General features: G+C 37.6%; 1 protein-coding gene across 1 annotated transcript in view; it reads right to left on the bottom strand.

Annotated features, from left to right (window-relative positions):
* BANK1 (B cell scaffold protein with ankyrin repeats 1) overlaps positions 1-23,961 on the bottom strand; it is a 305,405-nt gene that overhangs the window by 208,859 nt on the left and 72,585 nt on the right. Inside the window, exons 3-4 of the mRNA XM_060147113.1 lie at positions 13,150-13,304; positions 3,940-4,078 (exon numbers count right to left, since the gene is read on the bottom strand). Coding sequence (XP_060003096.1) covers positions 3,940-4,078; positions 13,150-13,304 — 294 coding nt within the window. The remainder of the gene's footprint in view (positions 1-3,939; positions 4,079-13,149; positions 13,305-23,961) is intronic.

The following is a 23,961-nucleotide window of genomic DNA, read 5'->3' as shown; positions in this document are numbered from 1 at the left end:
AGATCCTCCATTTTAATTTGGTATTCAAAGAAGTAGCACAAAAAATTTTTAAAGGCTTAAATCTTTATAGACTATTATTAGATGGTCTGAGATACTGACTGAGATCATTTCCTGCCCTGGAAGTCACCACTGGGTACAGGGACTATACATGAGATGACATAGAATTAGGAATGCTCCTGAGCATGACTGCCCAAGAATGAAAGGGGACAAATTTTATATCAAGAGATGTAAATAGAAGACTAGGAGGAGAGAGGGGGCAATACGAGGAGTATAGTATTTATAGAGAAAGATGGTCCCCTCAATTCTTTTCCCCAAAAGGAAGAGAAGGAAGTTTTTAAATGGTTTATCACCCCCCATTCAGAAGCTGAATGTGAGTTATTCCAGAAAAGCCACTCATGTTTAAGGGATTTGCTAGAGGGACAGAGTGACACTTTGTTCCTCAGTTGGATGTTCAGTGTTGTCTTATACATTGTCTCCCTTATCTCCAAACATCCTATAAAGGAGGAATTAAAATGTAAGTTGAGAAGCTATTTTATCAATAAGAAAACTGAGGCAGAGAAAGATCAAGAGACTTGTCTAAAGTTACCCAGTAAATGGTTCAATACAGAATAAAAACAGCCCTCTTGGCCACCAGTTAAGTGTTTCCTTAACTACACTGCGGATTCTGCACAGATCACTAGCCTCGAAGAGCACACTGGGCACTCCCTCTTACTCCGTAATTGGTGTAGAGCAAAAGGAACTCTATTGTACGGTCAGTCCTGTCCAATCAAACTTCCTGAGATATGTTCATTGGGTATGTTCCAATGAAGCACCTAAAATATGGATACTGCAACTGAATTTTAAATTTCATTGAATTATAACGAAGTTTAAATAACCAGATGTGGCCAATGGCTAACATATTGGGCAGTGCGGTTCCAAAGAGTAGTTTCTCCAGCTGTGGTTTGTGACCCATTAATTCGTCACGACATCAACTTAGTAGGTTCTAACACTGAAAAAATGAAAAGAAATAAAATATCTTTCCCTCTACTTATATTACCCAAATGTTCCTGCATGTTGGCTACTTCTTCATTATAGCCCTTAACATATTAATCATAGTTATATAAAATTCCCTGTCTGATAATTCCAACATCTGTGTCACATCTGTCTGGTCTGATGTGTGTTTTATCTCTCTAGACTATGTTTTTTCCTGGCTTCTTGGCATGCTTTGTAACTTTTTTGTTGAAAACCAGACATGCTGTATCAGATGTAAGAAATGAAACAGGTAAGTGTGTACTGAGAGTAATCTGTGTAGAAGTTAGGCTGTATTTACTGTTTGCTGTAGCTGTGGGTACCAGAGTCTTCAAATTCCTCTACTGTCCTTGTCCTTGTCTTCCCTCCTGACTTTGTGCCTCCCTAAGTACTCCTCCTTAGAAAGATTCTGCATCTTGCATACTTTCAACTGTAAGCCACTGCCATTACACTGGAACCCTGCTGTGGTGATGGTCAGGTTGGGGGAAGGGGAAGCAGTCTAATCTTATGATTAAATCAGTCTTTTAGTGGGCCTGTGTCTTTCAGCTGTGACCTTCACAAGTGTTTCTGCTGTGGCACAGCTTTCCCTTCCCCACCTTAAGTGAGACATGAGGGCTAGAGGGGGTTACAACAGGATGGATGCCCTTCCTCAGCTGGGATGAGGCTCTGGTAAAGTGGTTTCCCCTGAAAAGTAGACCTTTGTTATGGAGAACATACTGGGAGTATTTCACCATTAGTCTTCTTCTGATCTAGCAGAGCCCTTCAGGGGATCTTTCTCAGATCTTCACTGTGTGAACCTGATGGGGTTCCTGGTGGTAAATTCCACAAAATTATAGGTGCCTCTTAAGACTACAGCCCCCGGGAGTTTCTTACTTTCAAGCTAGTCCACACTCAGCTTCCAGCAATTCATCAGAATTACCATTTAAGTGCTCCTACCAGTTTACGGCTCCAGTGACTTCTGCTCCAGGTAAGCAGATCTTAGATGTCAGTCTTGATTTACCTTTCTCTCCAGATTTTGGGATGGTTGTTTACCCTACAACCTTAGTTCTCCAACGACTTCAAGAAAAGCCACTGATTTTCAGTTTGTTCGGCTTTTTCTTGTTGTAAGAATGGGAGTGGCAACTTCCAAGCTCTTTACATGTCAGGGCTGAAACCATCAGTCTAAGTATTGCTTTTAAAACTTTTGTTTTCATTACGTTTTCATACATATGTACTGGGTCATAATGTAAAATGTAGTTCTTGCTAGGGTTCAAAAAACTTCAAGAAACTGTGCCTTGAGGCAGAGAAAGTAAGACCATTTCTGCTGAGGCATGTCCCATACGTATTCCCATAATTATTCATGGAACTATCCTGTATATTGCTACACAGCAGCCAACGTTTTGTAAGATAATCTATCATTAACTTAGATAATACACCAGTTGAAAAAAAGAGTTGGAAAGGTTGAATTAGCATAACTGGTAAATAACGGTTGGTTGGTTGGTTTATTTTTACTACAAATTTGCTGTTCAACCACATGGATAACATTATGGCCTGGTATATATTGGAAAATGTGGAATTACAGTTTCCTCCTCTTCTGAAAAACATGTGAACTTTGACATTTTATTCTTTGCACTGCTCTTAGCTACTAGGTAAACTGAACATAAAATCTTAATGTGAACAATTTTATTTGACATTTTGATTTGCTATTTGGGAAGTATTATCTAAGTACTTCTTAATTTGTAATATTGAGTTTTCTGTAGTGATTTAGTCTAACTAGATTTAGTTTAACTTCTAAACTAATTAGTTAGAAATTATTGCTCATTAAATCATTTAAAAATGTGGCATAAGGAAGTAAGGGGCTTTGGAAGAAAAGGCAAAGAAACAGAAAGAATTATTTCTCATCTCACTTCTGCATATCCTTGTCCGTGACAGGAAGCAGTGTCTAAGATGTTTATAAATGGTTGGTGTAAAGTCTTTCCTTTCTATAATCCAGTTCTGACCTACGCTGTGCAAGGAAATCCATAGAGGGGACACATGCTTTACACAACAGAAAAGATTTGTAAATGCCCTGTAAATGGGTTTCATTATAGCTACAGTCTAAAAAGAAAACAGAAGAGCTCAGGATGCATTTGATATACTCTTTAATTTTAAATATTTTTTACTACATTTCCAAATTTATAATAAGATTGAATATCTTTGTACTTTAAAATATTTTATGAAATTCACACTTATAAAGTTAGGTAATTTTATTCTCTAATTATAACAGGACATCATAAATTCAAAAACCAAGTAGTGCTACATTTATATCAAAACATTCAGAAATTAATATATTAAATTTTGATTTTAGTACAGTTATCACAGCAAGTGTGTCTATTCCATCTGGAATTTTAAATCCAATGCAATTTATCATGCTGAAGCAAAGTTGGATAATAAAATGGTTAGGTTCATAATTTAAATAAGGAAAAGAGGGAAGATTGTATATAGAAATGGTACCATGATGATAAAATAGTGAAAAAGAACTATGCTTTCCAAAGCAAAAATAAACTCAAAAAATATACTTTTTTTGCATGGCAAAAAAAGTAAAGAAGAAAAAAGAAAATCATGAATGAAAATCCAAAAGTCTGCTAATCCTGTTACAATAAAGCAAATAATTTTAGTTCCATATTTAATAGCTGACACATTAAAGTGCTCTCTGCTGACATAAAGTATGTGATGTTACTGGCTGTCATTTTACCACATGGTACACAAACTAAGTTCTCATAATCTACACATTCGTGCTTTTGCGAATCCAGTTTAATAATAACAGCCTTGGGTATGTGAAAGCTAAACACAGGAAACACCTGCAGAACAATATTAGTTTCTGTAGGGAACTGAAACCACTTACCATAAATTTATTGAAAGAAACTCAGAATGATGTTTTATATTTATTAAAGCATAAAAAAAATTTCTTACCTAAAGCTTTCATACACCAGACTGTCTTATTCCAGAGGGCTGGCCGTGTTCTAATGCATTTACTATTTGACATAAATTCAACCTCCACAGAATCACCAATTACTTCATCTCTCAAAATAATAAATATTTCACCAGGATTCTATAAGATGAAAAATATAACCCAATTAGGCATTTTTAAAAGTTTTCATTAACCAAAGAACCCAGTGCATTTATTAATGATAAAGGTCGCACATGATAATTATGTATCTCCATTGTGTCCGTAGTTTCAGCCATATTCAGAAATGAAATATATAAAGGTGATTCTCACAGCATTTTAAGTGTCTCAACTTGATGTCTATTGAATACTCAATTTTTTTTCCCCCAACACCAGATTTTGCAACTGGAAAGACAGTGAGGACAGAGCTGCTCCCTTTTCCTCTCACCTCATCCCTGTGTGTGAGGTTCTATCTGAGGGTGATGAGCATCAGTTCACAGACCTCCAAGGAATGTAATTCAGTTGCTAACCAAATCCTTTTTTTTCCAAATCCCTTTCCTTTACCTTTCCAGAACTTGGTGTATTTATCTATATATGAGAGGACTGAACAGGTTTAGCTTTAAGACCTCTTATAATTTAATTATGATGAATTGTTTTAAATGTCTAATACAGTTGACGCTTGAACAACATAGGAGCACCGACCCTATGCACAGTGGAAAATCCATGTATAATTGATATTAGACCCTCCACAATTCAACCAACTACAGGTCATTTTGTACTGTATTTACTATTGAGAAAACTCCATGTTTAAGTGGACCCATGAAGTCCAAAACCCCTGTTCAAAACAAATACTGTATGCTAACACATATATATGGAATCTAAAAAAGAAAAAAAAAGGTTCTAAAGAACCTAGGGGCAGGGCAGGAATAAAGATGCAGACATAGAGAATGGACTTGAGGACACGGGGAGGGGGAAGGGTAAGCTGGGATGAAGTAAGAGAGTAGCATGGACATATATACACTACCAAATGTAAAACAGACAGCTAGTGGGAAGCAGCCGCATAGCACAGGGAAATCAGCCCGGTGCTTTGTGAACACCTAGAGGGGTGGGATAGGGAGGATGGGAGGGAGATGCAAGAGGGAGGAGATATGGGGATCTATGTATATGTATAGCTGATTCACTTTGTTATAAAGCAGAAACTAACACACCATTGTAAAGCAATTATACTCCAACAAAGATGTTAAAAAAAAAAAAATCCATGTTTAAGTGGACCCATGCAGTTCAAAACCCCTGTTGTTCAAAGGTCAAGTGTAGTTTTAATCTTACCTAATAGAGGTTCTCTGGTTACTCTCTACGATGAGTATCAGTGAAGGCTATTGAGTCGACAACGGTTATAAATCTAAAAATTTCAAGATTTTATTAAGGTGGAAAAAGCTAAATCTATATACGTAAGATATAAAGGGTTACTGAAAACCTTTTGAAAACAATCCAGAAAGAAAATTAAGGATAAGAAGATTAGGATTAATATAGAAAAAAAGAAGGGATAAACACTTATTGAGCATCTATTTTATACTAGGAATTATGCTTTTTATATAAAGCCATTTCCTTTAATCCTAACCAAAACAAACACACACATACATATACACACAAACATACACACATACCCCAAAACCAAAATGGAAGGCTATCATTTTTCTCTTTTACAAATAGGGTAACTAATACAGAGAGTTACATTCTGAAGATCAACCAGAACTATCTAAATTTAAAATCTGTACTACTCTTTACATCTTGCTGTTTAACCCTTCAAAATAACTAAAATGAAATATATTTTTATGATTATCTCAGATATCACCTTTCAAAGACTTTCTTCAAAGTCAAACTAAATTTCAGTCCTTCACAAAATAAACAGAAACCTCATTTACATGCTCTTATAAAATTGTGTTTACCCAAAAGTCATTAATTTCAAAGTTCTCTTATTAAATATTATCTCCCTAAGCATAAATCCCACCAATAAAACTTACATTTTTAAAGCTCTGAAAAAAAGAGTTTCTACAAATATGTTGATGTTAAAAAAATCATTTCAGGGCTTCCCTGGTGGCGCAGCGGTTGAGAGTCTGCCTGCCAATGCAGGGGACATGGGTTCGTGCCCCGGTCCGGGAAGATCCCACATGCCGCGGAGCGGCTGGGCCCGTGAGCCATGGCCGCTGAGCCTGCGCGTCCAGAGCCTGTGCTCTGCAACAGGAGAGGCCACAGCAGTGAGAGGCCCGTGTAACGCAAAAAAAAAAAAAAAAAAAAAATCATTTCAGCTGATACACATCCACTTCAGGCATTTCTCCATCGGAGTCTACCACTCTCCAATATTTGTCCACATATTATTTTGAACTAAATTTCTCCACACCGAGTAAATTGCTCATCGAGAAAAGATCCCATAATTCCACCTATTGCTCTGGCCTCACACACCCTGCATGTCGGAAACACTTCTCTGTTTCTTTGCTTGTGCCCCCGACACACTGCTTCCTCCTCTTCACAGGACCTCACTGCCAGCGCAGTTCTTCAGCTCCTCTAACGCTCACATCTCACTCCTTACTCTGAAGCTTTAATGACTTCCCACTTGACTTTGGCTCAGATCCCCAAGATCCTCGGCTTCAAACTTCTTCGGAGTTCTCTTCCCTAGTACATCTCTTCTTGTATAACTTTGACCTCTCGCTTTCCAAACTTAGTGGGCCTTAGCATCCTCTCCCAGTGTTTATTCACCTAGAGAACTCATTCTCATTCACGAGGGCTCACACAGGCTGCTTCTTATGCAACAGATTCTCTACCTAATAGAGGGTAGGACTCCACCTTTCAACCATTTCCAGAGAAGAGTTCTCAACAAAAGACAAGCATACAGACCACCCCCAAGGAGGCACTGACACCTCATTTGTACCCGGGACCAGCTTCATGGGCATGTAACCTCTGCAGCTTCACAGGCCCTGCACTTGGAGAGCGCTGCACTTGTCTTAATGTTCTGCTGTTGCAGCTTGAAATGCTTAATAATTTGAACAGAGGTCCCTACCTTTTCATTTTGCACTGGGACCTGCTAATTAGGTAGCTGTTCCTGTTTGTACATACGTTGGCATGCCCTTGAGTTCCTCCTCTCCCTCCATGTCCCCATATGTATCCTCTCCATCGAGGTCCAACTCAGCTTTCGCGCACAACTTCCGAAGGAATCATGAAACATTTCGCACCTGTACTCCTCATTTGACCCTTTCTAAGCCACGCCCTCTGGTCTTAATACGCTTTTCATGCCTGTGTCTAGGCTTCCCAGATAGATTTTAAACATCCTGAAGCTATTTTTATTTTTTCATATCGTTGCGGCATCTTGTAAGAATTAGGTACATAAGAGATCATCTGTATATATTTTTCAATTCAGATAGAATACCTCTATAAAAATATAACATTTTGGGGGCTTCCCTGGTGGCACAGTGGTTCAGAGTCCTCCTGCCGATGCAGGGGACACGGGTTCATGCCCCGGTCCGGGAAGATCCCACATACCGCAGAGTGGCTAGGCCCGTGAGCCATGGCCGCTGAGCCTGCGCGTCTGGAGCCTGTGCTCCACAATGGGAGAGGCCACGGCAGTGAGAGGCCCGCGTACCGCAAAAAAAAAGACTTTTTTTACATTGAGCAAGCTCTACTCCTTATCCCCCTCAGGACTCACGGCTTCATCTGCTTCCTGCATCTCCATGCACGAAGGGGGGCTTTGGAGGAGGGAAGGCCTGCACTCGTCCAGCCCTGTCCTTAATTGTTATGGGCATCTTAATTAAAGATATAATTATTTGGGCACATTGAATTCAATGGAGGAAATATGAGGACACTCAAATGGTCATAAATTTAGTGTTACCGGTTATGAAGCTGTTACTTTGCTCTCAATCTTTCTGACTTCTCTGTTTATCCCTTATTTGGCTCTGACCATTCAGAAAGAGAAAGAGTTATAATAATTATCACTTCCAGACTCTACAGATTCGCTGCAATGGTCACAACCCTTGAGACTTCACCAAAAGGGCTGGAACTTTGTCTACAATACAACACAGGTAGTGGAGTTTCTAGACTGTCAGGATGGGTGTCTTTAGGCTTTAATGAATCATTAAGTACCGGTAACAAAGGATTTTGATCTTAGTGGATCATATCCGCTTACTACTGTGACTTGCACACAGACAAATGGCTCTTTTCATATTCATAATTAATAGGCACTAGCTCTACAAGCACAGGTGCATGGGCCTCATTAAGCCAGCGCTGTGCAAGTCCCTGCAGCTGACCCTGATCTGACCCGTGACAGCAGAGCAAGGATTAGGTTATGGCAATGGTTCCAAATTTGGCTGTAAATTCTCACCTTCAGAATCACCTGGGAAGCTTTTAAAACTCCCAATCTCCAGGCCATAACTCAGACCATTTACATCGGAATCTCTGGGGGTAGGATTCAGACATTATTACTTTTCTTTTTCTTTTTTGTGGTACGCGGGCCTCTCACTGTTGTGGCCTCTCCCGTTGCGGAGCACAGGCTCCGGACGCGCAGGCTCAGCGGCCATGGCTCACGGGCCCAGCCGCTCTGCGGCATGTGGGATCTTCCCAGACTGGGGCACGAACCTGGGTCCCCTGCATCGGCAGGGGGACTCTCAACCACTGCGCCACCAGGGAAGCCCAGACATTATTATTTTTTAAAACCTCCCCTAGTAATCTCTATATGCTGCTTAGTTTGAGAACCACGTGGTTACAGGGAAAAAATATCTTTTGTCATCGTAAAACCTTATCTCGAAAGGGGTAATACTTCACAACACAGACATTTTAGGCACTGATACACATAATAATCTTTTGCTGCTTTAACTGTATTTTTCAATTAAATCACAGGACTTGACTTTAAGTTAAGGTTGGCTACCAAGGACTAGTGTGTAACTTGGTGTCAGAAATAAGTGGGCAGTGCTGTTAGCTTCTGTGTATTGTTTTAAACTGGATTCAGTGCCAAGGAGTGAAGAGATAGGAGCTAATCTCTGAAGTTTTTGTAGTTTGCCTGTGGGCCCTTCTACAAGTCACACCCCTTTATATATTCTCAGAGTTTCGCTAGAGTCACTGGTTATATAATCTGTGGTCTATACAGATTTAGGTTTGGAGTCTCATATTATGGTTGCAGCCACAAAGCTAAACACCAGTAAAGGTCAAATAAAATGAAGGTCTTTATTAGGGAATACGCCACGTTCTAGGATTCAGATAGAAAAATGACAATGAAATTAATATAGATCCAAACGCTGATAAGCCCCCTTAAAAGGCCTTTTCTGGTTATGCTAGAACTTTAAGAACTAAATTTGCTCAAGAAATCAACAAGTGACCAGACTACTTTTAAAAGCATATTTCAGTCTTATCGGAACAGTAGCAGTGGGAGAATAACATAAAGAAATATCAGTTAATTATACCAAAGGAAGTAAAGAGGTTTGGGGTGGAGAAAAGCTGCGACTGCAGCAGATTCTATCAAAAGGAAGGGAGAATGACATTGAAGTCCTGCCTACACAGGTAAAACAAGATAGAAAAAATAAGCTCACTCTTGACTGCCCTTTAGGACTGTGCTACTGAAGAAGCAATAGAGAGGCCATTCCTGACCCCGTGACTGGGGCTCAGAGAAATCCCAGGAGAGGCAAGAGGCATCTGGGAGCAAACCGCAGTACTTCCAAGAGGGCCACTGAGGAAAACATTCATAGGCTCTCTCTTAAAGATTCAGGCCAAATCTATTTAAAAAAAATCCAGTGACTGAATCACTTTTTAGAGATGATGCAGCTGTAACAAGTGATCATAGAACAACTGGCAGGACTGCAGACAAGCCTCTGAAGAAGAGCACTGCCTCCTTGATGCCATTACTAGGTGATTTGAAAGTGACCTATTATTAAGAGGCATGAATGTACTTCCTATCCTCTGGGGCAGGATTTATCCTTGGCAGTACTGACATGTTTGAACCAGAGAAGTCATTGCTGTGGGGACTGCCCTGTGCACTGCAGATGTTTAGCAGCATCCCTGGCTTCTACCCACCAGATGCCAGTAGCAACCCCCCAGTTATGACAACAAACCTGACTGCAGACTTTGCCAAATATCCCTTTGGGAGAGACAGTCAAATCAGTCCCAGATAAGAACCACTGCTCTGAGGGAATCTGCCTGAGAAATTAATAAAATTAGGACTTTGGAGTAAATACACAGCAAAGGGAAAAGAAGCTAGCAGATAATAGACCAGGTCCGGTTCTGGTTTAGATGTTATTCCAATGGAAGAACGCCTCCCAGGTGGACTATTCATGACGGGAAAAAACTGGATAAGATTCATTTGAACAATGGATGTGCTTATTATTAGCAGGCTTAGAATTCACTGATTTCATACCTCTCGTGATCAATTACCCTATACAAGACAAAATCAGGAAGAATATGCTAGAAAAGCAAATATCCTGGCCCACACCAACCAAAAAAAAAAAAAAAGCTTAACACATACTAAAGTAGAACAAATATTGCTAATCCTAGAAAAGAGGCAAAATTAAGCAGCAGAATTAAACTGTTAAAACTCATTTAGGTATTTCTTAAAAGGATAGGGAATAACTTACATAAACAGAACACTGCAGGCACAGCTTCACTAGTGCATGAAAAAAAACTGTTGAAGAAAAAAACCTTTTTTCTGCTATTTTTGAAGGGGCACAAAATTTCAAGGTCCAGGAAATCCGAAATCCATGGAAAGGAACAATGCTGGGAAAGATGACTCAGCAGAGGGATCAATACCGCCAGGCTCCTGGGGTCAAAAGCAACAGCAGCCTTACCTGTTGCCTCAGTTAAACTATCTACTTATGCTGCTTCTCCAGAGCAGAGGAGGGAACAGGGAGAGCACTTCTCCAGGAGCAGGTCCGCAGACCCAAGCAGTTCTGCAGCAAGAGGCAACAGGTGAGACTAAAACTAATTCTCTGGTCATCAGAGAGAATGAAGATGATGCCATTAGATTGAACCAGTCAACTCAGCACCAGCATGCTGGAAACATAAAACCATAAGGGGAAATCCATAGATTTTGAAGATACTGGGTGGGAAAGAGGCACATCTCAAATATGACCTGGTGACTGGCAAGGATAGTCTTGTAAATTTCTAGATTTTTATACCATGGCAGGGAAGTCTCAAAATATCACTTCCAGAGAAAGAAGGTCATATCCTTAAGCGGACTCTACTTACCCAGTAATTCAAAGACTTCTCAGAAATGTTCACAGGTTGTGCTTTCAGACAATTGGCATAGACTGAACGTTATCCTGGCAAATCTGAAACATGATTTTCACTCATTTGGATACAAATAATCTTTCCTGTGGTGCTTGGAAATTGGGACTTGGATTCAGACTATACTAAGATCTAGGTTCTGAGAACACAAGGTTTTGACTGGGATGACTATTTTTGGTCCAGGGATTTGTTTATTTAAATTTTTTAATGTGTAGGTCTGATGCTAAAATAATCTTATATGACCTTTCAACTCTTAGAACTGTTTAAAAAGTGAGGTACCAGGCTTCCCTGGTGGCGCATTGGTTGAGAGTCTGCCTGCCGATGCAGGGGACACGGGTTCGTGCCCTGGTCCAGGAAGATCCTACATGCCGCGGAGAGGCTGGGCCCGTGAGCCATGACCGCTGAGCCTGCGCGTCTGGAGCCTGTGCTCCGCAATGGGAGAGGCCACAACAGTGAGAGGCCCGCGTACCACAAAAAAAAAAAAAAGTGGGGTACCCAAGAGAGATTTGGAATTGAAATAATTTAACTGCAGAGGGTCTGAAAGAATTGTATCCATGTCAGTAAAAGCCCACAGTCCTGTTACTGAAAGAACCTTCATCCTGCTCAGCCATCTGAGTGAGCTATCTCTGCCTGGAGGGCAGTGGGGTTTAGGTTTTGGATTTCGATTTCTCTGCAATTTAATAATGGAAAGGTTTTATACTGTTCAAATTTTACTCTTGCAGATATTTTTGAAAGCAGCTATTTAGACTCATTGCATAATTCCTGGTGAGCAATTTTTAGTTCCAGAGGGTTTTTTTTTTCTTTTTTTGCTTTGACTTTCCCTACTTGAGAACAGTTCTAATTTCCATTTTATAGTCTCTTCTATTTATTTCCGTCTCTTCCATTATTTCTGACTCAATAGGAGCCACTGGTTCTGCTTGTTTGGCCTGATCTCCCTTCCTCAAGTAGGTTGCAATTGTTCTTTGCCTGATCCTCTATCTCAGTTGCCTCAAACCTGTACAGTTTCATTTCCTGGGGTCTTTAAGGGAGTGTCAAAGAAGTTTTTGTTCCTCTGGAACTGATAACATAATAAAACGGCGATTCTCCTGTTTGGGGATGGGGTCTGGAGGTGAGGGAATTAAGCTTTCCCAAACTGCATAGAACGTTCTGCTTCTCCCAGGGCTGCTGGTATCATCAGGATCAGGGGATTCTCTTCCAAAATATGCCTCCCAGTAAGCAGACAAGTGCAGCTCCTGTCACATTAACCTACTGGCGTCCACCTGAAGGACCCTCTCATGCAGCTCTCAAGGTCGTCCTGTATCTTTTGCTCTTCCTGGTCAAGCACACCATAGACACTGAGGACCAGCATCTTTATTGTCTGGAGATCACGAAGCCCAAGTTTTGGTCAAGCTCTAGCAGTAGGCTTATTTTAGTGGCTCAGTCCAATGAAGACTTAGAAGGAAGAAATGTTGGCAACGTGTTCATACAGTCACCTCCTGAGAAATCCACTCCCTCTAACATTATACTTTTATTCCCCAAAGGACCAGCTCTTCTAGCTCTCTGATAGTTCCACTTCATAATGTAGGCCTTTGATATATGTTTTATAATTTAAAAATCAGTGGCCATAAAAAATAAGTATTTTCAAATTCTATTCAAGAATGTAATTCCTTTTATGAAAATAAAATCCTTGATCTGGTTAATATGAATCCAACTTTCTTTTAAATAGCTTGATATATATAGCAATTGTAAATCTGTTTGTAACACATCAAGTAACATTTAATAAAATGATGCTTTCATATATGTTTCAATACTTTATTATTCAACAAATACGTATCAAATGCCTACTACCAGATATTGTTCTGGGTTCTGAGGACATTGCCATGAACAGAGTAGACAAAAATGCCTCTATGTTGTAGCTTCTAGTGTTAGTTACATTCTAGTGAAATGCAGTATCCATTAAAATAATGCAGTCACTTAAATAACAAGGTGTCTTTACTGACCTCACATGGAATCTCAGCGGGAAGCACCACTGCCTGTGATATGGTGCTTCTTGAAGCTTCTGATAATTCTTCAATTTCCTTTCTCTCACTTATTTGCCCAGAATGTTCCACTCTTAGGTCTGTTGGAATAATGACCTCAAGGTAGTCCTCAGAACCTAGAGGAAAGTTTATGAATGTAGATTACAATATAGCTAAGGCCATATTATTTCCTCCATTGCTATAAAAACTAATTGCTAAACAATTGATTTATTTATAATTGCTAAACAATTAATATGTGGGACAACCAAACTGAGTTTAAGACAGCTAAAGTAAATGAACCAATGTTAATAATTAAAATAATGCTTCGTAAGTTAACTAGTATTATAACCGTAAGCTACTAAACTAAATCAAATACATAATATTTTCATCCACTAGTTAAGTATTTTCCCCCCAAAAATCCAACCATTTAATATTGTCTCTTAATATTAAAACAATAAATCTGAAAAACATGAAGCTATTTCTTTTCAATGCCTATAATTAAGAAAATTTATTCATTTTAAATCAGAACAATTATTTACCCTTCACATATATTTCTAATTTTAAAAACAAAAAGCGTAACTAGGAGACAATCACTAAATAAACTAGTATTTCTATGAAACACTAGTTTAACAGTGAAATATTAGTGTTCATCAAAATGTTAATGTGTTCTGTGAAAAAAGTGTCCTGAATTAAATAAGTTGGGTTTCTTTATGGCAGTATTACTAAGAACACTAAAATATGCTAATGTGAATTTTGAATCTCAAAGAAGGGAAAAAAGTATTTGATTTTTAAAACATTTAACATTTATTAACTTAGCATCGTCTCAATCATTAAGACACTTTTCTCTATTGAAGAAGAGTTGTGTTAAGAGAGATGGATAATACTTTTATTACTCAATGTTTCAAAGCCCAGAGCATTTTATTAGGGCACAGAACCAATATGACTGGAACCAAGGCTCTCACCACTAGAGACTCTCACAACTGTCATCTTAGGCCAACCTCAAATGTATCTCTCAAATCCTCAAAGAAGGGAACTGGAGAAAAGGAAAACAGCTCCTGACAGCTAGATACTGGCCTGATACCGTGTGAAGGCCTTGGTGTTGCTAGAAGGTGGCCTCCTGTTCTCCTACAGAACATCAACAATTTTGCAGAACATCCCCATCAGACAAGGCCACCTGTCACCATGATGGCTCAAGTCAGAGATCAGACCACTTTGTAATCATGTCTGAATCCAGGCAAAAACATGAACGCTGTCCAAACCACAAAATAACCAAACATCCTGAATCCTGGCTCCTGTGAGTGATGTTGCTTCTTTACCAATTCCAGTCTCAGCCTCTTTTCACTTCTCTTGCCTTCCAGGTAGGGTAACCAGCTCCTCCCAGTCTGCTTGGGATATTTTTGGTTTGGGCACTGAAAACGCTGTGTCCCAGAAACCCCCTCAGTTTCAAGTATACTGGTATAGCTGGTTACCCTGCTTCTCAATAAGCTGTTAATACACGAAACCATAAAATTACATGTGCTTTTTGACAGCAAGCAAACTATAGCAAAGCCCTACTTCCAGGAACCCTTCCTCAAATCATTTAATGCAACCCTAAATCCTACAATGAGTCTTTTCTTAATACAGTCTTCCTGAGGTGTCCCATGGTTCTCCATGGTGGCCTTCTCTCCATTGCAACTAGCAAAAAAAAATAGTTCAAGGACAGGTGTGTCCTAGTGGTCTTTGGCAAAAGGGAATTGACAGGATAAAAAGGAAGAAGAGTCAAAGGCAATTTAGATGAAGTTGGCTAGAATTCTGGTTTCCAGAAAGTGAAGTCAGCAGTTTCATACAGGTAATTCTATCAGAAAAGCAGAGTAACAAAAGTGATGTCCTCTGGAGAGGAGCTGTCTCCATGCCACATCTAAGAAGGAGACAGTTTTGTTTCGGATTCTTTTTTTTTCTGTCTTATGAAAGTTATAGAATAAAAGTACAAAAGCACCTGGGATTTCCAGATTCTCCCAGTACTAGTCTTGCTTGAAATGAAATGAGAAACAGCCTTTATTTCTCTAACAATTTTAAACACTTCCATAAGCAGTCTCATTCTCTCTCTCTCTCACTCTCTCTTTCTCTCTCATACACACACACACACACACACACACACACACACACACACATACACACACACACCAAATTAGTGAAAGGTTGTATAGAACTGGCTCAATCACTTTGTGAACTGAAGAAAGAACAAGGAAACTGATTTCATTTTATATATCTTAAAAGGTGTAAGTTGTTCCACTGCAGCAGTATCTAGGATGTTTTCTGCTAATTCATCTGTGGTATTAGGTTAAGAAGAGCTATTTTCTTTACCCTGAGGACATAATCATGGATGTACAAAAGATTTACCTCTATGAATGTTCACAGAAGCACTGTTTATAATGCAGAAAACTGGGAGCAGTTGAAGCAATAAGGGACCAGATGAAAAATGTGTAATGTGATAAAAGATACTGTCACTAATTAAAATTCCATCAAAGAATATTTAACAATAAGGAACAAGTTTATGATATAAGTGAAAAAAAATCAAGTTACAAAATTGTCAATTTTGTAGGTTCCCATTTTAGTAAAATAAGAAGTATAGGACTTCCTGCAGGTTCCATATTTAAGGAGCTTCCGAAGTTGCCACTCCAACCTAACAAACAAAAAGTTGAACAGACTAAAAAATCAATAACTTTTCTTTGATTCTTAAGGGAGGCGTGGACACAGCACAAACTGCTGCCCCCAAGGCTGGAGAGACAGGCAGGTGGATAGAGAGTCTCAGCTTACCAGAGCAGAAACTCAGGAGTGGAAACGGCCCCAGCAGCCAGTGCCAGGGTAGAGAAACCTGAACCGTAATTGACAAATTGCTGGACACTCAATGAGGACAAGTCTGAGAGTTAAAAACTCCAGGGGAATTCAGCCAAAAGGTGGGGGGAACACAATATTTTGAAATTTACCTCTAGGAGCTTGATAAGATTCCCACAGCAAATACTGGGGAACATGCCCTCCTGCTTCAATGGAACGGGAAACATCTTTAAATACTCCAGGACACTCTGTTCTTCTTAACAAGGCCTGCCCTGGGTGGAAACTAGTTAATCAGAGCCAAATCTGCTGGGGTATTACCACATTCTAATCGACCAGAGGAAGAGAAATACCCAACTGCAGCCCACTGGAATAATCCTCTCTCACCTAAAGGGGAGAAAAAAACTGAGAAACTCTTGTGAGGTCCACAGTCCAGAGGCATAGGCTCACTAAAGGACTGAAACCTAATCACAGAACTCTAGAAAGCCTCCTCTCCGCCACACCTCACCACCACATTACTAAAGGCTTATTTACAGCAGTTCTTTTTATAGAGTATATTATGTCTAGTCATCAAGAAAAATTACAAGGCATACCAAAAGGTAGAAAACACAAATTGAAGAGACCAGAGAAAGCACTAGAATCAGACATGGCAGGGATGTTGGAACTATCAGACTGGGAATTTAAAACAACTCTGATTAGAATGCTAAGGGCTATAATGTGGCATGGACATATATACACTACCAAATGTAAAATAGATAGCTAGTGGGAAGCAGCCGCAGGGCACAGGGAGATCAGCTCAGTGCTTTGTGTCCACCTAGAGGGGTGGGATAGGGAGGGTGGGAGGGAGATGCAAGAGGGAGGAGATATGGGGATATATGTTTATGTATAGCTTATTCACTTTGTTATACAGCAGAAACTAACATACCATTGTAAAGCGATTATACTCCAATAAAGATGTTTAAAAAAAAAAAAATTAGGGCTTCCCTGGTGGCGCAGTCGTTGAGAGTCCGTCTGCCGATGCAGGGGACGTAGGTTCGTGCCCTGGTCCGGGAAGATCCCATATGCCGCGGAGCGGCTGGGCCCGTGAGCCATGGCCGCTGAGCCTGCGTGTCTGGAGCCTGTGCTCCACAACGGGGGAGGCCACAACAGTGAGAGGCCCGTGTGCCACAAAAAATAATAATAATTTAAAAAATTAATAAAAAATTAGACAGAATGCAAGAACAGATAGGCAATGTAAGCACAGAGATGGAAATCCTAAGAGCCATAAGAAAGTGCTAGAGATTAAAAACACTGTAACAGAAACAGACAATGTCTTTGATGGATTTATTAGTAAAGACTGGACATGACTGAGGAAAGAAACTCTGAGCTAGAGGATATATCAATAGAATCCTTGAAAACTGAAGAGCAAAGAGAACAAAGACTAAAGAAAAAAAATTGACAGAATATCCAAGGACTGTGGGACAACTATGAAAAGTGTAACATATACATAATGGGAATACCAGAAGTAGAAGAAAGAGAGAAAGGAACAGAAGAAATATTTCAAAAAATAATGACTGAGAATTTCCCCAAATTAATGTCAGCCACTAAATCACAGATCCAGGAAGTTCAGAGAACACCAACTAGGAAAATCCCCCCCCGCCAAAATGGGATATACCTAGGGATATCATCTTCAAACTGCAGAAAATCAAAAACAAACAAAATTTGAGAAAAAGCTAGAGGAAAAAAATCCTTACCTATAGAGGAACAAAGATAAGAATTATATCTGACTTATCCTCAGAAACCATGCAAGCAAGAGAGTGGAGTGAAATACTTAAAAGTATAAGAGAAATAAACCACCCACCCAGAATTCTGTACTCTGTGAAATTATCTTTTAAAGCTGAAGGAAAAATAGAGATTTTCTTAGACAAACAAATATTGAGATAATTTATTATCAGTGGACCTGCCTGAAAGAAAAAAGAAGTTCTTTAGTGAGAAGAAAAATAATATAGATCAGAAATTCAGATCTGCATAATGAAGGGAGAGTATCGAAGAAGGAATAACTGAAGGTAAAATAAATATTTTTCTTATTTGTGATTGATCTAGAAGATAACAGTTTGTTCAAGATAATAATAGCAACAATATATCCAATAATGTATGCTTATGTACAAATCTTATATAAATATTTACATATATATGCTTGTGTATGTTTATAAATAAAATAAATGAAAGCAATGATATAAAGTATAGAAAGGAAGAATTATGATCATTTTATTATTATAAGGTAATAATACTACCTATGAAGTGATACAGTGTTATCTGAAAGTAGACTTGCGTTAGCTGTAAATGCATATTGCAAACTCTAGGATAAACCCGAAAAAAAATTATTTTTTTAAGTATAACTTCTATGCTAAAAAAGTAGAAAAATGGAATCATATAAAATGCTCAATTAAAATCACAAATGGCAGAAAAAGAGTAGAAGACAAAAATAGGAATAAAGAACAAGGGGAGCAAAACAGAAAACAGTAATGAATATGGTAGATATTCATCCAACTATATCAGTAATCATTTTGAATGCCAAGGTCTAAATGCACCAATTAAAAAACAGATTATCACAGTGGAACAAATAACAAGACCCACCTATATGTTGTTTACAAGAAACCTACTTTAAATATAGAAACATATAATGATTAAAAGTAAATGGATGGAAAAATACACCATGCTAATACTAAACAAAGGAAAGCAACAGTAGCTATATTAATTTCAGACAGAGCAGACCTTAAAGTAAGAAAAGTTATCAGGGATAAAGAAGGACATTACATAATGATAAAGGGGTGAATTCTCCAAGAAGACATGACAATTCTTAATGTGCGTACACCTAGCAACAGAGTGTGAAACTATGCGATGCAAAAACTAATAGAACTTCAAAAAGAAATAGATGAATCCACTATTACAGTTAGAAACCTCAACACCTCTGTCTCAGAAATGGACAGAAACAGCAGGCAGAAAATCAGTAAGGATGTAATTGAACTCAACAACACCATTAATAAACTGCATATAATTGACATTTATAGACTGCTTCATCCAACAGAAACAGAATATACATTTTTTTGCAAGCTCACATGGAACATTCACTAAGATAGAACTCATTCTGAGCCATAAAACACACCTTAACAAATTTAAAAGAATAGAAATTGAACAATGTCTGCTCTCAGACCACAATAAAATTAAACTAGAAATCAGTAACAGAAAGATAACTGAGAAATCCCCAAATATATGGAGATTAAACAACATAGTTCTAAATAATACATGGGTCAAAGAAGAAATCTCAAAAGAAATTAAAAAAATATTTTGAACTGAATGAAAATAAAAATATAACAGCAAAATGTGTGAGATGCAGCAAAAGCAGTGCTTAGAGGGAAATTGTTAGCATTGAGTACATGTATTAGAAAAGAAGCAAGATCTAAAACCAAATTTAAGTTTCCACCTTAGGTAACTAAAAATGAAGAGCCAATTAAATTCAAAGTAAGCAGAAGAAAAGAAATAAGAATTAGAACAGAAATCAATGAAATTGAAATTTGGAGAAAAAAGAAAAAAAACAATGAAACCAAAAGTTGGTTCTCCAAAATGATCAGTAAAATTCATAAGCCTCTAGCCAAGCTAACAGAAGGGGAAGAGAGAGAGAGGGAGAGAGACAGAGAGCAAGCGAGCATGTGAACAAGCAGAAGACACAAATTAATAACATGAAAAATGAAAGAGGGGGACATCACTCTAGAGATCTAGATCCCATGGATGTTAAATGGATAATAAAGGAATACTGTGAACAAGCCAATGCCACAAATTTGATAACCTAAATAAAATGGACCAATTCCTTGAAAGACACAATCTGCCAAAACTCACACAGGAAGAAATAGACAATATGAATAGGCCTAAAGCCTATTTCTATTAAAGATTGAATCAAGAATTAATAACCTTCCAAAATAGAAAGCACCAGACTCAGATGGGTTCACTGGTGAACTATACCAAACATTTAAGGAAGAAATTATACCAATTCTCTATCATCTCTTTCAGAGGATAGAAGCAGAGGGAATATTTCCTAACTCATTCTATGAGGCCAGCATTACCCTAATACCAAATCCAGACAAAGACATTACAAGAAAACTACAGAACAATATCACTCATAAAAATAGATGCAAAAATCCTCACAAAATATTAGCAAATCAAAGCCAAAAAAGAATAAAAACAATAATATCATCATATCAATAGATGCAGAAAAAGCATTTGACAAAATCCAACACAAAGTCATAATAAAAACTCTTAGTAAACGAGGAATAAAGGGGAATTTTCTCAGCTTGATAAACACTATCTACCAAAACCCTTCAGCTAACATCATTCTTAATGTGAAAAACTTAAAGCTTTCCCACTAGGATCATGTTCAAGGTGAGGATGTAACTCTTACCATTCCTTTTCATTATCATACTGGAAGTCCTTATTAATGCAATTAAGGCAAGAAAAAGAAAAGTTACACATAGTGGAGGAAGAAATAAACCTGACTTTGTTGGGATGACGTGACTGTCTAGTAAATCCAAAGGCATCAACAAAGTAATTCCTGGAAGTGACTGTAGCTAAATTGCAGGATATAAGGTGAATATACAAAAGGCAACTGCTTTCCTATATACTAACAATAAATACATGGAATTGGAAATTAAAAATGGAATACCATTTACAATAGTACCCCCTCAAAATGAAATACTTAGGTATAAATCTAACAAAATATGTACAATATCTATATGATGAAAACCACAAAACTCTGATAAACAAAATCAAATAAGAACTAAATAAATGGAAAGATATTCTATGTTCATGGATAGAAAAACTCAATAGTGTCAGGAAGTCTGTTCTTCCCAACTTGAGCTATAGATTCAATGCAATCACAATCAAAATCTCAGCAAGTTACTTTACAGATATGGACAAACTGATTCTATAGTTTATATTGAGAGGCAAGAGACCCAGAGTAGGCAGCTTAATATTGAAGGTGAAGAACTAAGTTTGAGGACCGACACTACCCTATTTTAATACCTACTATAAAGCTACAGTAATCACGATAGTGAGGTCTTGGCAAAAGAATAATCAAATAGGTCAATGGAAGAGAGTAAGAGCCAAGAAATAGAATCACATAAACATAGTTAATTAATCTTTGACCAAGGAGCAAAAACAATACAATGGGGCAAAAACAGTCTCTTCAACAAATGGTGGAACAACTAAACATTCACATGCAAAAAATGCATCTAGATACCTTACAACCACCACAAAACCTTACAACCATCACAAAAATTAACTGAAAATGGATCATAGTCCTAAATGTATAATACGAAACTATAAAACTCCTAGAAGATAACGTAAGGGAAAAACATATATGACCTTGGGTATGATGACAGATTATTAGACACAACACCAAAGTAATGATCCATGAAAGAAATAATTGATAAGCTGGACTTCATTAAAATCAAAAACTTATGTATGCAAAAGACAATATCTAGAGAATTAGAAGATAAGCCATAGATTGGGAGAAAATATATGCAAAAGACACTTTTAGTAAAGGACTGTTTTCCAACATTTATAAAGAACTCAAACTCAACAATAAGAAAATGACCAAATCAATTTAAAAGTCAGCCAAAGTTCTTAACAAATACCTCACCAAAGAAGATATACAGGTAGCAAACAGGCATATGAAAAGACGCTCCACATTGTATGTTATCAGGGAAATGCAAATTAAAACAACAATGAAATAGTACTACACACCTATCAGATTGGCCAAAATCTGGAACACTGACAATACCGAATGTTACCAAGGATGTGGAGCAACAAGAACTCTCATCAATTACTGGTGGAAATACAAATGGTACAGCTATTTTGGAAGACAGTTTGGTGGTTTCTGACAAAACTAAACATACTCTTAACATTCAATCCAACAAATGCACTGCTTGGTATTTATCCAAATGAGCTGAAAACTCATCTCCACACAAGAATCTACACATAGATATTTGGAGCAGCTTTACTCATAATTCATAAAAACTTGGGAGCAATCAAGATGTCCTTCAGCAGGTGAATGAACAAACTGTGGTACATCTATACAATGAAATATTATTCAGCACTAAAATGCAATAAGATATTAAACAATGAAAAGACATGGAAAATACTTAAATGCATATTACTAAGTGAAAGAAGCCAAACTGAAAAGGCTACACATTGTATGATTCCAACTATATGACATTCTGGAAAAGGCAAAACTGTAGAGACAGTGCAAAGATCTGGTGTAGCTGGGGTCTGGGGTGGAAGGGGGATGGATGAAAAGGCAGAGCACAGATAATTTGGGGGGCAGTGAAAATACTCTGTATGATATCATTAATGATGGGTACATGTCATTATACATTTGTCCAAACCCATAGATTACACAATAGCAAGAGTGTACCCTAAAGGTAAACTATGAACTTTGCGGGATTATGATGTGTCAAAGTAGGTTCATCCTACTTTTTTTTTTAAACGGTAAAAAAAAAAAAAAATGTACCATTGTGATGAGTGATGTTGATAGTTGGGGTGGCTACACATACTGTTGGGGGCGGGAGGGAGGGAGTGTACGGGAAATCTCTGTTATCTCCCTCTCAGTTTTGCTGTTAACCTAAAACTGCTCTAAAAAACAGTCTTTTAAAAAGTATACATATACAGAACTATGCGGTAGAAATTCAAGACACATTACTGAATGCATAAGAACAGACTAGCTATATAAACCCAAAATAGCAAGAGTGGTTATTTCTGGCTGGTGAAGTTATGAGTAATTTTATTATATCTATATGTATTACTAATAATATCAGTTATTGTTAATATATAATATACATAATATTTATTCTGGTTTTCTATAATGAAAATATATTTGTTTTACAGATTGAACTATATACATTTCTCAAATAGAGGAATGAATTGATCAAGTTTACAGACTGAGCACATGTGTCTTTACCCCTCCTCTACAACATGCAAATGAAATTACAGAAAAGATTATTTTCTTTATGTATCATGATGTAAAAATTGTTAGGAAGCACTGCTCTGCAGATAATATGTGAAATAAACCAGCTTATCACAAATCACCTCATGTTCAGGTGATCTAAGCAATCTCCAAAAATATCACCAGGAATAAAGGTGTCTCTCCTCTTGTAAAATAAATATAATGCTAGGGGAAAAAAAATCTTAGATAGCCTAAGGCAAGATAATTTTGTGTAATTTTCTTAGCAACCAATCAAATTACATTGTAAGCTGAGTAAAATAATAAAATAGTTAAGCATTAGAAAATAAATTTTCCTTTATGAATTAAGTTGCAAAATCTGTTACATATTTAATTTTTTAAGCATTGCACATGCTTTTCAAAATCAAAACTTTTTAATACTGTTTTTTCAAAAAAATATAATTTTAGTGTAGATTTTTTTATACTTTGTTTTTATTTGTTTTTCAATTGAGTAAATCCTCATTTGGCATGAGGACAGGTTTTCTGATAATTAACAAAACTAGGTGAAGACTGAAAAAAGGTAGAATCTTTTATTGCTATCACACTTGAACTGCTTCCATTATAGTGATTTGATGAAAAAAGAAGTTATTCCTCAATGCCCAATGACCCTTCAAACCTATCAATAGTTAATAGACAAAGCAGGTTTCAGCTTTCATCATAAATGAACTGGAAAGAGAGAGAGACAGACAAACAATAATCTAGAAGATACATGTCTCCTGCTAAAAAAGAAACTTCCTGTCTTCTCATGCAACCTTGGAAAAAGTACTGTGCACTCTAAGCTTCCATCTCCTCAATTATTTAATGGGGTAAATATGACTTACTTGTTGGATTGTTTTGATTACATTTAATAATATGTATAATGTGTCAGGCCTAGGATAGGCACTCAATATTAGTTTCCTTCTCTTTTCTAATTTCTGATATCAAATTGAATAAAAGCAATGTTTTTTTAT

Source organism: Lagenorhynchus albirostris, chromosome 4 (genome assembly GCF_949774975.1).
Source record: "Lagenorhynchus albirostris chromosome 4, mLagAlb1.1, whole genome shotgun sequence".
NCBI lineage: Eukaryota > Metazoa > Chordata > Mammalia > Artiodactyla > Delphinidae > Lagenorhynchus > Lagenorhynchus albirostris.
The sequence above is the reverse complement of the archived record's forward strand: the minus strand, read 5'-3'. Positions and strand labels throughout refer to the sequence as shown.